General features: G+C 44.1%; 1 protein-coding gene across 4 annotated transcripts in view; it reads left to right on the plus strand.

Annotated features, from left to right (window-relative positions):
* Nucleotides 1-7,166, plus strand: part of TTLL7 (tubulin tyrosine ligase like 7) — a 200,738-nt gene extending 193,572 nt beyond the window's left edge. For all 4 annotated transcript variants that reach the window (XM_040407953.1, XM_040407954.1, XM_040407955.1 and 1 more), the window contains one exon: nt 6,011-7,166. In XM_040407953.1, the coding sequence (XP_040263887.1) occupies nt 6,011-6,125 (115 nt within the window). In that variant the 3' untranslated portion in view covers nt 6,126-7,166. The remainder of the gene's footprint in view (nt 1-6,010) is intronic.
* Nucleotides 7,167-12,665: the final 5,499 nt, after the last annotated feature.

The raw sequence follows: 12,665 nt of genomic DNA on the forward strand, positions 1-12,665 counted from the left end.
GCCTAGCTGGGTTGTGCTGTCATGGCATGCTGGGCGTTGTAGTTCTTGCACAAAACCGTATGGCTTTTTCAGTGTACTTTCACACTAGCGTTTTTGTTTTCCGGCATAGAGTTCCGTCCTCGGGGCTCTATACCGGAAAAAAACTGATCAGTTTTATCCTAATGCATTCTGAATGGAGAGAAGTCCGTTCAGGATGCATCAGGATGACTTCAGTTCAGTCACTGTACGGTTTTTGGACGGATAAAATACCGCAGCACGCTACAGTTTTCTCTCCGGCCAAAAATCCTGAACACTTGGCGGAATGTAGGATCCGGAATTAATTTCCATAAAAAAATGCATTAATGCCGGATCCAGCCCCAAGTGTTCCGGCAAAATGGATCCGGTTTTGCGGTCTGCGCATGCGCAGAACTTTAAAAATGAGAAAAAAATAAATACCAGATCCGTTTTTCCAGATGACAACCGGAAAGACGGATCCGGTATTGCAATGCATTTGTGAGACAGATCCGCATCCAGATCGTCTCACAAATGCATCCGTTTGCGTCCAGATTGCCGGATACAGTAGGCAGTTCCGGCGACGGAACTGCCTGCCGGAATCCTCTGCCGCAAGTGTGAAAGTACCCTCAGTATTTTGCGGTCCGCAAAAAAACGGATCCGCAAAGAATACAGATGACGTCTGTGTGCATTCCGTTTTTTGCGGAACGGAACAGCTGGCCCCTGATAGAACAGTACTATCCTTGTCCGTTATGGGGACAATAATAGGACATGTTCTATCTTTGAACGAAAATATGGAAACGGAAGACATACGGAGTACCTTCCGTTTTTTTGGCGGATCCATTGAAATGAATGGTTCCGTATACGGTCCGGATAGGGAATGCAAAAAACAGAAGGTAAACTAAAAAAAAAGACATTCGTGTGCAAGAGGCCTAAGGCCTCCTGCACACAAATGTGTGCGCCTCGTGGCCGTGCTGCGGCCTGCAATGCACAAACACCGACCGTGGGGCAGCTGTAGCGGATTGCGGACCCATTCACTTTAATGGGTCCGCGATCCGCCCGTTCTGCAAAAAGATAGGACATGTTCCGTAGTGCTTCCGTAGGGTTCCGTTCCGCACCATTCCGCATCTCGGGATTTGCGGACCCATTGAAGTGAAGTGAAGTTTTCTCTCCGGCCAAAAATCCTCAACACTTGCCGGAATGCCAGATCCGTCATTACTTTCCATTGAAATACATTAATGCCGGATCCGGCCCCAAGTGTTCCCGCAAAACGGATCCGGTTTTGCGGAACCATCTATTGAAAATGTTATGTCCAGCCCAATTTTTTCTATGTAGTTACTGTATACTGTATATGCCATACGGAAAAATGGAACAGAAATGGAAACACAACGAAAAAAAAAAACGGAACAACGGATCTGTGAAAAACAGACCGCATACAGTCGTGTGAAAGAGGCCTAAAACTGCATTTTTTACACTAAAAATAGGCGCAGATACTATAGTAAATGTGCCTCTAGGACGTTTCTGCAGTGGAATTGCAGGTGGAAAATCTGCAGCGTTCCCAGAGTTTAGAGTTCTGCTACATGACGATCTTGGTCGGGGGACAGCTGTCGAGCCCAAGGATCGCCGTGTAGCGGTGCTAATACAGAAATGAGTGGGGCTGCAGTGCAACTCACACTTGTGCCGAGACCAAGACCCGAGAATAGAAAAAATCCAACTCTGCTGGACTTCTTTCCATTCTGGGGTCACCTTTGAGACGCACCACAACCCATTCATTTCTATGTTAGCACCGCTACACGGCAATCCTTGGGCTCGACAGCTGTCGCTTGATCGAGATGTAGCAGAACCCTCAGCAGATTTGTACCTATGACACTGGCTGACCTGTTACATGTGCACTTGGCAGCTGAAGGCATCTGTGTTGGTCCCATGTTCATATGTGTCCGCATTGCTGAGAAAAATGATGAGCCTCTAAGAGCAACGGGGGCGTTGCTGTTACACCTAGAGGCTCCAATATCTCTGCGTCTGCTGCACCCTCTGCACTTTGATTGACAGGGTCAGGTGTAATGATGTTTACACTGCCTGGTCCTGTCCTTCAAAGTGCAGCGGCAGATGCACCGAGAGTGGAGCCTCTAGGTGTAAAGGTAACGCCCCCGTTGCTCCTAAAGGTTCATTTGCATATATTAAAACTTCATTTTTCTCAGCAGTGCGGACACATAGGAACATGGGACCAACACAGATGCCTTCAGCTGCCATACGTACATGTAACAGGTCAGCCAGTGTCATAGGGACAAAACTGCTGACAGATGCCCTTTAAAAACCTCTTATTAACCACCTCCCGACCGCCTAACGCAGGGATGCGTCCTGCGGGCGGCCGGGTTATTCCTCCCAGACGCATTGGCGCGTCATCTCGCGAGACGCGAGATTTCCTGTGAACGCGCACTCACAGGAGCGCGCGCTCACAGGATCGGGAGGTAAACGAGTTGATCTACAGCCTGCCAGCGGCGATCATTCGCTGGAAGGCTGTAGATGTGATTTTTTTAACATCAGAAAGGTATATTAGACGCTGTTTTGTTAACAGCGTCTGTTATACCTGCTACCTGGTCCTCTGGTGGTCCCTTTTGCTTGGATCGACCACCAGAGGACACAGGCAGCTCTGTAAGTAGCACCAAGCACCACACTACACTACCACCCCCCCCTGTCACTTATTAACCCCTTATTCACCCCTGATCACTCCATATAGACTCCATGATCACCCCCCTGTCATTGATCACCCCCCTGTAAGGCTCCATTCAGACGTCCGTATGTGTTTTGCGGATCCGCGGATCCGCAAAACACGGACACCGGCAATGTGCTTTCCGCATTTTGCGGATCCGCACATTGCCAGAACTATATAGAAAATGCCTTTTCTTGTTCGCAATTGCAGACAAGAATAGGACATGTTCTATATTTTTGTGGAACGGAAGTGCGGACCCGGAAGTGCAGATCCGCAATTCCGGATCCGAGCGGGACAAAGTCTGTCCCCATAGAAATGAATGGGTCCGCAATTACGTTCCGCTAAATGCAGAACAGAATTGCGGACGTGTGAATGGGGCCTAAGGGTCCCTTATCACCGCCAGTTAGTTAGCCACTTGTTAGGTAGTTAGCGCCCACCGCACCGCAGTCACTGATTAGCGTCATCGCTGTCGCTAATCAGCACTAGTACTATATAGTATCTGTAAGTGATCAAGACTGATCGCAATCAGATCTATATCAGTACATTAGGGTCACCTTAGGCTCTACAAAAAACGCAGTGTTCGCCCGATCAGGCCTGATCTTGTGCGCACACTTGCGTTCAGTCCGCCCCACCGCAGTGACAGAAATGTTTTTTTTCTGATCACTGCAAAAACACCGTAAAATCGCTGCGGCGCTATAAAGATCACTTTTGAGCTTTTTGGATCTTTATTAGCGATCGCTTTTTTTTTTTTTTACATTTTTTGGCAGAGATTTTTTCATCCACATTGATCGATGCGAATGAAGAAATCTGTGCCATTCATTTTTTCTTTCAGCCCAGAGGCTGAACGAAAAAAAAAAATCTCATTACCCGTATGCTCAATATAAGGCCTCATGCACACGACCGTGCCGTTTTTTGCGGTCCGCAAACCGCGGATGCGCAAAAAACTGAATGCGCCCGTGTTGACTTTCACAATTTGCGGAATGGAACGGGCGCCGGCAATATAAATGCCTATTCTTGCAAAGCGCGGACAAGAATAGGACATGTTATATTTTTTTTAGCGGGGCCACGGAACGGAGCCACGGATGCGGACAGCACACGGAGTGCTGTCTGCATCTTTTGCGGCCCCATTGAAATGAATGGGTCCGCATCCGAGCCGCCAAAACGGTAGCTCGGATGCGGACCCAAACAACGTTCGTGTGCATGAGGCCTAAGGAGAATAGCAGAAACTCCTAATGCTGGCCATACATGTAATGATTGCGGAGACCCTCAAATGCCAGGGCAGTACAAACACCCCACAAATGACCCCATTTTGGAAAGAAGACACCCCAAGGTATTCGCTGAGGGGCATATTGAGTCCATGAAAGATTGAACTTTTTGTCACAAGTTAGCGGAAAGGGAGACTCTGTGAGAAAAAAAAAATAAAAATCAATTTCTGCTAACTTGTGCCCAAAAAAAATCTTCTATGAACTCACGGAATACCTTGAAGTGTCTTCTTTCCAAAATGGGGTCACATGTGGGGTATTTATACTGCCCTGGCATTTTAGGGGCCCTAAAGCGTGAGAAGAAGTCTGGAATCCAAATGCCTAAAAATGCCCTCCTAAAAGGTACTCGTTGGACTTTCGGCCCCTTTGCGCATCTTGGCTGCAAAAAAGTGTCACACATGTGGTATCGCCGTACTCAGGAGAAGTAGGGCAATGTGTTTTGGGGTGTCTATTTACATATACCCATACTGGGTGAGAGAAATATCTCTGTAAATTGACAACTTTGTATAAAAAAATGGGAAAAGTTGTCATTTACAGAGATATTTCTCTCACCCAGCATGGGTATATGTAAAAATACACCCCAAAACACATTGCCCTACTTCTCCTGAGTACGGCGATACCACATGTGTGACACTTTTTTGCAGCCTAGGTGCGTAAAGGGCCCGAAAGTCCAACGAGTACCTTTAGGCTCAGTTCACACCTGAGCGTTTTACAGCGCGTTCCTACGCGCTGTAAAACGCTCAACAAGGAGAAACCAATGCTTCCCTATGGGAATGGTTCTCACCTGGGCGTTTTACAGCGCGTACGATCGCGCTGTAAAACGCCCGACGCTCACACAAGTACAGGAGCGTTTTTTTGGGCGCTTGTCGCGCGTTCCCGTACATAGACTTTCGGGAACGCGCGACACTGTGTGCACACTTGTCTCTGTATGCGCGCTTGTAAACGTCCGTACAATCGCGCATACAGAGCGCTCCTTTCAGAACGCTCAGGTGTGAACTGAGCCTTAGGCTTTACAGGGTTGCTCACAATTTAGCCCCGCCCAAAATGCCAGAACAGTAAACACACCCCACAAATGACCCCATTTCGGAAAGTAGACACCCCAAGGTATTCACTGAGGGGCATAGTGAGTCCGTGGGAGATTTTCTTATTTTTTATTTTTGCCAGAAGTTAGCAGAAATGGAAACTTTTTTTTTTTTTCTCAGAAAGTGTCATTTTTCGCTAACTTGTGAAAAAAAATTAAATCATACATGAACTCACCATGCCCCTCCGCGAATACTTCGGGGTGTCTTCTTTCTAAAATGGGGTCATTTGGGGGGTATTTATACTATCCTGGCATTCTAGCACCTCAAGAAACATGACAGGTGCTCAGAAAGTCAGAGCTGCTTCAAAATGCCGAAATTCACATTTTTGTACCATAGTTTGTAAATGCTATAACTTTTGCGCAAACCAATAAATATACACTTATTGGATTTTTTTTTATCAAAGGCATGTAGCACAATAAATTCTGACACAAACTTGTATAGAAATGTAATTATATTTGAACAATTTAACCAGAGAAAGTTAAAAATACACTTTTTTTGAGAAAATTGCGGCCTATTTTGATTAATATCGGAAAAACGAAAAATCTTAGCAGCAATCAAATACCACCAAAAGAAAGCTGTATTTGTAAGAAGAAAAGGAGGTAAAATTGATTTGGGTGGTAAGTTGTATGACCGCGCAATAAACCGTGAAAGTAGTGTAGTGCAGAATTGTAAAAAGTGGTCTGGTCATTAAGGGGGTTTAAGCTAGGGGGGCTGATTGTCCGGAATTGACGTGGAGATGGACGTGTGATGTAGATCACCCAGCTTTTCCTGAAACTGACATAACTAAGAAATGGCTGAATACATTTCTTTATTAGATGCTTGATATCCGGAAAAAGCTAGGTGACAACTCCTGTGAGAGCAGCCATTGCCGCCATGACGGTTGTCACTTAGCTTTCCTGGGAACAGATTTAATTGAGGTCTTTATATCTGCCTGTTACTGACTGTTCTTTTTGTGGTTTTTGTAGGTACTTACTGCCAGTGGTCCCTCAGTTCAGCATTAAAATGACGTCTTCCAGCGCCGGCTCGTCCGGATTGTCTCGTTCCGGCTTTGTCTTTACCTCTCGACTCACCCAATACTGAAGAACCGGAATGTTGTCCTTTAGTTTGTTTTTAGTTTTTTAATTTTGTGCCCTGTAAATAATAGCATTATAATTTACAACTTAATTTCATATGGTGCTAAGCACAGCTATCACGCCGCTCCTACGGCAAATTACTGATCACGTAGAGCGGATGTTGTAAACCAGCGGGCTGCACGGTGGATTTTGGGTGGTGTGAGAATACAACTCCCAGGGGTCTCGGGGCATGCTGGGAGTTGTAGTCTCACAACAGCCACACAGCTACCGGTTAAAGCTCGCTGTTTATAAGGTCCTCGAATGTCTAGATACCAAGTTAGATTACTCGCCGCGTGTAAAACGTAGAATGCTAACTTATTTTGCTCGTACGACGTAAGGAATGACGTGCTATGTATTACTATACTGTATATTGCCTTTCAGATAAAGTGCACCCGTCATACACGCATGGAACTGGCAGCCATGTAGTGTGCAGTAGGACTGCAGCTTGTGTACCGACTGGCTTGCCAGTCACAAAATGGCCACCGTCACCCCAGTGAAGTGCCAGGTGCACATTACCATGCTGGAATGCTAAAAAGAAAAAGCCTAAAGTAGATAAGTAGCATAAATCGTAATGACAATATCAGCCAATATTACCGTCTAATGTCCATTCCGGACATTTAATAGGGTTGTAGCGGTTGCCCATAGCAACACATCAGAGCCCTGCTGAAATGAAAGTTGGAATCTGATTGGTTGCTAAGGGGAGATATGTTTTGCAAAGGAAAAGCGGAGGAGTTCCCATGGCAACCAATCAGATTTTAGCTCTCATTTTTCGGAGGCTCTTAAGAGAATGTAAGCAGCCATCTGATTGGTTGCTTTCAGAAACTGCTTTACATTGCTTTTATAATCTCCCATCAGATAGACCTTCCCCATTCATGGCTTCTCGAATCAAAAACAACAAAGGAATTTTTTTTAATTTTCAATTTTTATGAATTCTGAACTTTGTTTTTAAGGGGTTGTCCTGCCTTTACTAAGTGATGGCCTATCCTCATAATAGGTCATCAGTGTCTGATCAGGGGGTGCCTGACTCCCTCCGCCGATCAGCTTTTTGAAGAGGCTGCAGCACTCCCCCGAGCGCTGCAGCCTCTTCCTAGGCCATTGGTCACATGGCCTAGTTAGTAGTTGCAGCTCAGTCCCATTCAAGTGAATGGGCCTGGGCTGCAATACCAGGCGCAGCCACTATACAATGTATGGCGCTGTTCTTTGTAAGCTGTGAGGAGGCCTCAGTGCTCACCAAAGCTCTGCAGCCTCTTCAAACAGCTGATCGGTGGTTGCACTCCCACCATTGAAATACTGATGGCCCATCCTGAATACAGGCCATCTGGAATACCCCTTTAATACTGAATTTAAGGGACCTAATGGATGGTGGGTTATCAGCCAGTCATACAAAAGCATTAAAACCTCATATGTAACGGGGAGAGAACCTAAAATACAATATCACAATGGGGATAACTGTCCAACAGCATAGCAGCAGGTTTTTGGATTTAATAATAGGGTGTTGGCTAAAAACTTTAGACAGATTTATCACTACTAAAGCCAGAAACCCAAGTAGTTTTCATTTGTGACTGATTAAAGGATTAAGACGCCTGATTAAAGGAATTATACTGTACTTTTAAAAACAAGGAACACGTCACTCTGAATTAGGATCAAGTCGGGGACCTGACTCCATCACTTAGGGATGCCATAATAATTTAAAACAAGAGGGTGGCAATTGCACCCACTATTCAGAGTGACAGTCTTTCCAGCCATTCATCAGGTGGGATCACATGACACACCTGTCACATGTCACATGACATACTTCTCAGCAGCCCCGCCTCCTAAGAGCAGGAAATGCCCATAAAGCGCAGGGTTCACTCCTACCATGGACCCGAGTGGCATTTAAGAGGGCGGGGGTCACTTGTTTGCAAACAAAAATTAAGATTTGATAGGCCATTCTACAGATTCCCCATTCTTAAAGGAGCCTGTACTGGTGACAGATACGCTTTAAGGCCGTAATTGGATTCTTTAAAAATCTTTGCTATTTTTTTTATCTCAGGAAAATCATTATTGATGTTGAATTCTAAAACTGCTAAATCATGTTTTAGAGCTTTTAAGCCACCAGAGCAGAGGTCGCCATTTTGTGGGCCAATCCAATACTAGTAATTCCGAGTGTTGATTTATAAAGGCATGTTTAAAGGGGTTATCCAGTAATATATAATGATGACCTATCCTCCAAGATAGGTAATCATTATGAGATGAGTGGTGGTCCGGGGATGTCGAATCTGATATTAAAGACCTATCCTGGGCATAGGTCATTAATATTAATTGCAGGATAACCCCTTTAAGGCATCACAGACATATGAAAGATGGGAGCACAGAGCCTGACCGCTATACGGATCCATATTATGGGGCTCTATTTGCAATGATATGGTGTCCCGTATTCTACTGCACCCTCCTGAAGAAGGGCCACATCATTTCATTGTTTTCATAGCGCCAAGGCTTATCTGGTGGCTTGGTATCTGAGGTCATGTCCATAAGTGTACATTGGATTCCATACATAACCTTTGTGACCCAATATGACTGGCACCTTATCACTCAAAAGGCGTCTTACAAGACCCACTCGTGATAAGTCAAGATGTATCCAGTTTCTGTCCATCCATTTATGACTACCGTAATGGGCCCGCGCGCTTTTATTAGTTTTTTTTCAGACTGTGCCAATTAAGACGTGTCGGAGCAATATCGTCTGGCACGATGAGCCCCCCAGGACCGTTTTATCTTACATGGGTTTTGTGGTTTTCTTCTGTTCAGTGTGGTCTCTCCTATGTACAGTAGACGAGTTTTACTAATGAGCCTAATGTCTAACTTTCTCATTTGCATTCTGTGTTTGGTTCTCAAGACGTTGTTGAGGAATTTTTAATTGCAAAGCGCCTTCATTGTACTGTAAACATTCCCCATGGTTGTAATGCACACAGGGATGGGAACCGTGACATTTGGGACCTCCTTGGTTTTACGTTGAAAATTAATCATTATTTTGTACACAGACCATTATAGGAATGCAGGTGACATATTACACGCATATGTTCCACTAGCAGGTAGCAATTAGATGTAGAACCAGAGGAAGGTTGACCCGCGAGTGTAATGTCAATGGGGTTTCCAAGATGCAGCGCACAGAATGATTAAGTTATTTTATTATTATTAAAGGGGTTGTTAAGTTTAGAAAATTTAAGGAAGGGTCCCATGTTCGGGATCTTCTTCTTATGGCCAGAGTGGAGGGACCTGCATTATGCTTTGATTTACAGCCAACCCGTTGATTTGAATAGACACTGTGTAATTCTTATTTTCCCCTGTGGTGGCGCTGCAGTAAAATGAAACATATACTGGCAAGTATCCACATATAAAGCAGCTGATGGCTGGGCCTCCGAGTGGCGGGACAATTTGTGACCTTTTTATTGTCATAGTGCCCTTCTAACAAGTAAGGATTGTCCATAGAACAGAACACTTTAAAGGGGTTGTCCAAACAAAGGAAATACGAGTAATCATGGCACTCACCAGCGTAAAATCCTTTTCCTTTATTTCTCCATTTAAAAGCAAACAGAGTAGCCTCACGTAAATTGACGTTGGTGGTCGAGTATTTAAAAATGGCACCCGCTTGCGAGCGCAGCAGGTGCCATAGCTGCCAGGAACCTGCTGTTTTAAACAGCAGGCACCATGGACTAATGTATGCGATCAACGATAATGCCGATCGCATACGATGTGACCACGACATCTGGGAGGTAAAAAACCTAGAGCGTGTGCTCCCGGCCATGTGCCGGCTCCCCCTAGCATGGATTGGAGGAGCCGGATTGTGTGTGTGTGTCAGGCTCTGTATTACTGAGTGATACGAGGCTGCCTGTGGCAGGGCTCCATAGGAGCATAGTGGGAGATTTATCAAACTGGTGTAAAGTAGAACTGGCTTAGTTGCCCATAGCAACCAATCAGATTCTACCTGATTCACCGTTTTTTTGTTGCTTCACCTCCCACAAATAAAATGGAATAAAAAGTGATAAAAAAAAATATGCCTTCACAGCTCCGTTTACATAAAAATAAAAAATAAATTGGGGGATCAGAATATGGTGATGCAAAGAAAAAATGTGTTTTTTCTAAAGTTCAATTTTTTTTTTCTGTATTAAAACGCAAGAAAAACTATACATATGTGGTATCATTGTAATTGTACTGACCTGGAGAATGAAAGTAACAGATCAGGTGGAGGCCATGATTTGCCCAAATACTCCAATGGAGACAGCTGTACCAAAGCAGTCTCCCAATTGGCAAGGGTTCCAGAGGTGCACCTATGAGACATTTATAACATATGCTCTGGATATGCTATAAGTGCCTAAGATAGGAATACCCCTTTAATCAATGGTGTATATAGAAGAGAGGCAGCCCTGCAGCAAAGATCAGAAAGGACTCCCTAATATGGTACCAGGTTTTGCGCTTGAATAGGACTGAGCTGCACATAGGCTATGTGACCGATCAACATGATGTCACTGGCCTAGGAAGAGGCCAAGGCACTCAGCAAAGGGGGTTTTATGAGTCGGACCCCCACCTATCAGATATTGATGACCTATCCTTAAATGCTATGTACACCTTTTGGGGGACTTTTTTTTCCCCCATTATTGCATTGTACTAATTTTAAGCTCAAAATCCTTTTTTCAGTTGGTCTTTGTTACAAATTTGGAACTCTTTTCTCTGTACAGCCTTGAGATTCTCTAGTAGCAAGCTGCTCCTTATCTCTGATATCTGACTCTTCTAAACACTCATTATAGCGCAGTTCTCATCTTACTGATAAGAATGTGGCTTAAATAAGTGTTTAGGAACTTTTAGTGAGAAGGGTTATTACATGACTGACACAAAGTAAAAGTATGATTCTCACAGCTAGACAATTTACCCTTTGTGACAGAACAGCTGAATATTTTTTTAATAAAGACCCATTGAAAAAATGACTTTTAGCCAAAAACGAGTAAAATACAGTCATACAAAAAATCACCCCTGAAGGTGCACATAGCCTTTAAGATAGTTTGCCAGTATTCTACTCCCAGAAAAACCCTTTAAACTCATGGAAGTGTCCAGTAGGCAACTCTGATAACTTTCCCAATAGTTGGATATTTCACTCCTCCCGGACGCCATCGTACATGAGGCTGGTTTACTTGCCACTATGTGTTTGGATTGTGGAGGGAACAAATGGATCAAATGCAGATATTACCCCTGGTCGGATTCAGACCAAGGTCCACAGCGCTCGAAGGAAATGGTGCTAACTACTGAACTACCATGTATATCATAGATTGCCATGGTCTACAGCATGTGCGGTTTACTTCACTGTATGTATATTAATATGTATTGTGGAAGGTTCATTTCAAGAACTATACTGATCGGTTTTTCCTTGAAGAATTGAAGAATCCTTGCCAAAAAAAGAAGAAGATGCCATTGTAGAATTAGGCTGAACATCCTCAGGATTAACAGATTTTTGTAACCACAACATAACTACTGTATTCAGTAAACCGTAAAAGGATTTTCAACTTCAAAATAAAGAATTAGTGCTACTTACCATCGTCTGGAGTCTCCATTATTTATATCATATAAGAGGTTGAGCTTAGTGCGCCTTGTCTCATATTCAAAATGGAGCAGTGGGGGAGGGCTCCTGCCACAGCAAGTTGCCTTACAGGCTTGACCAAATATGATTAGGGCCTAGTCAGATGTGGGGGATGAGTAGTTAACCTTGTGTGACACACGTGGAAGATCTCTTTAGATATTGTATTTCACACCATTGAGACCGGATATAATTTAAAAAAAAAGAAGAAATTGCTGGTAGATTTTTTTTTGTGTTTTTGGGGTATTTTCTGCAAGATCTTCTATAAGGAGTCAGCAGGATCCTGCACAGATATCATAGGGCTCCATAGTAAAACTAAGTATGGCCCCCTAGTGATATTCGGAGGTGTTTACTTTTTTTGTATTTGTGTAGTAATCATTCAATTGAAAAAATGTAAACTTTCACCCTCTTTACCTGACTTCTATGTTGGGAAAAGTTGAATAGTTACTTGCTATTAGCCGCCACTAGGGGGAGCTCAGTGCATAGAAAGCTATATAGCTACTATTGAACACAATTGGAGTTGTGAAACTCTCTGTTAACTGAACTTCCCCTGGTGGCGGCTGCAAGAAGTACACAGAAGAGCTTGCCCATTTTTTTTTTTTTTTATCAAGCAGTTTAAATAGTCTAGGGCAGAAATGATGTATGCTGTGAAGTGTGAATTGCACCATTACTTTCATGGGCCCATATGGCTGTAGTTGGGATAGCACATGGAAGCAAATGACTGCTCTCTCAATTAGGCCTAGGTTAGGTATACAAAGTCAGACTGTGACCATCTCTCTGTGTATAATTGGCATGGATGAGGCTTGTTTCCAGAGTGGCTTAGGGCTCTTTCACACCTGCGTTCTTTTCTTCCGGCATAGAGTTCCGTCGTCGGGGCTCTATCCCGGAAGAATCCTGATCAGTTTT

The sequence above is a fragment of the Bufo bufo genome, chromosome 9 (assembly GCF_905171765.1).
Source record: "Bufo bufo chromosome 9, aBufBuf1.1, whole genome shotgun sequence".
NCBI classification, from domain to species: domain Eukaryota; kingdom Metazoa; phylum Chordata; class Amphibia; order Anura; family Bufonidae; genus Bufo; species Bufo bufo.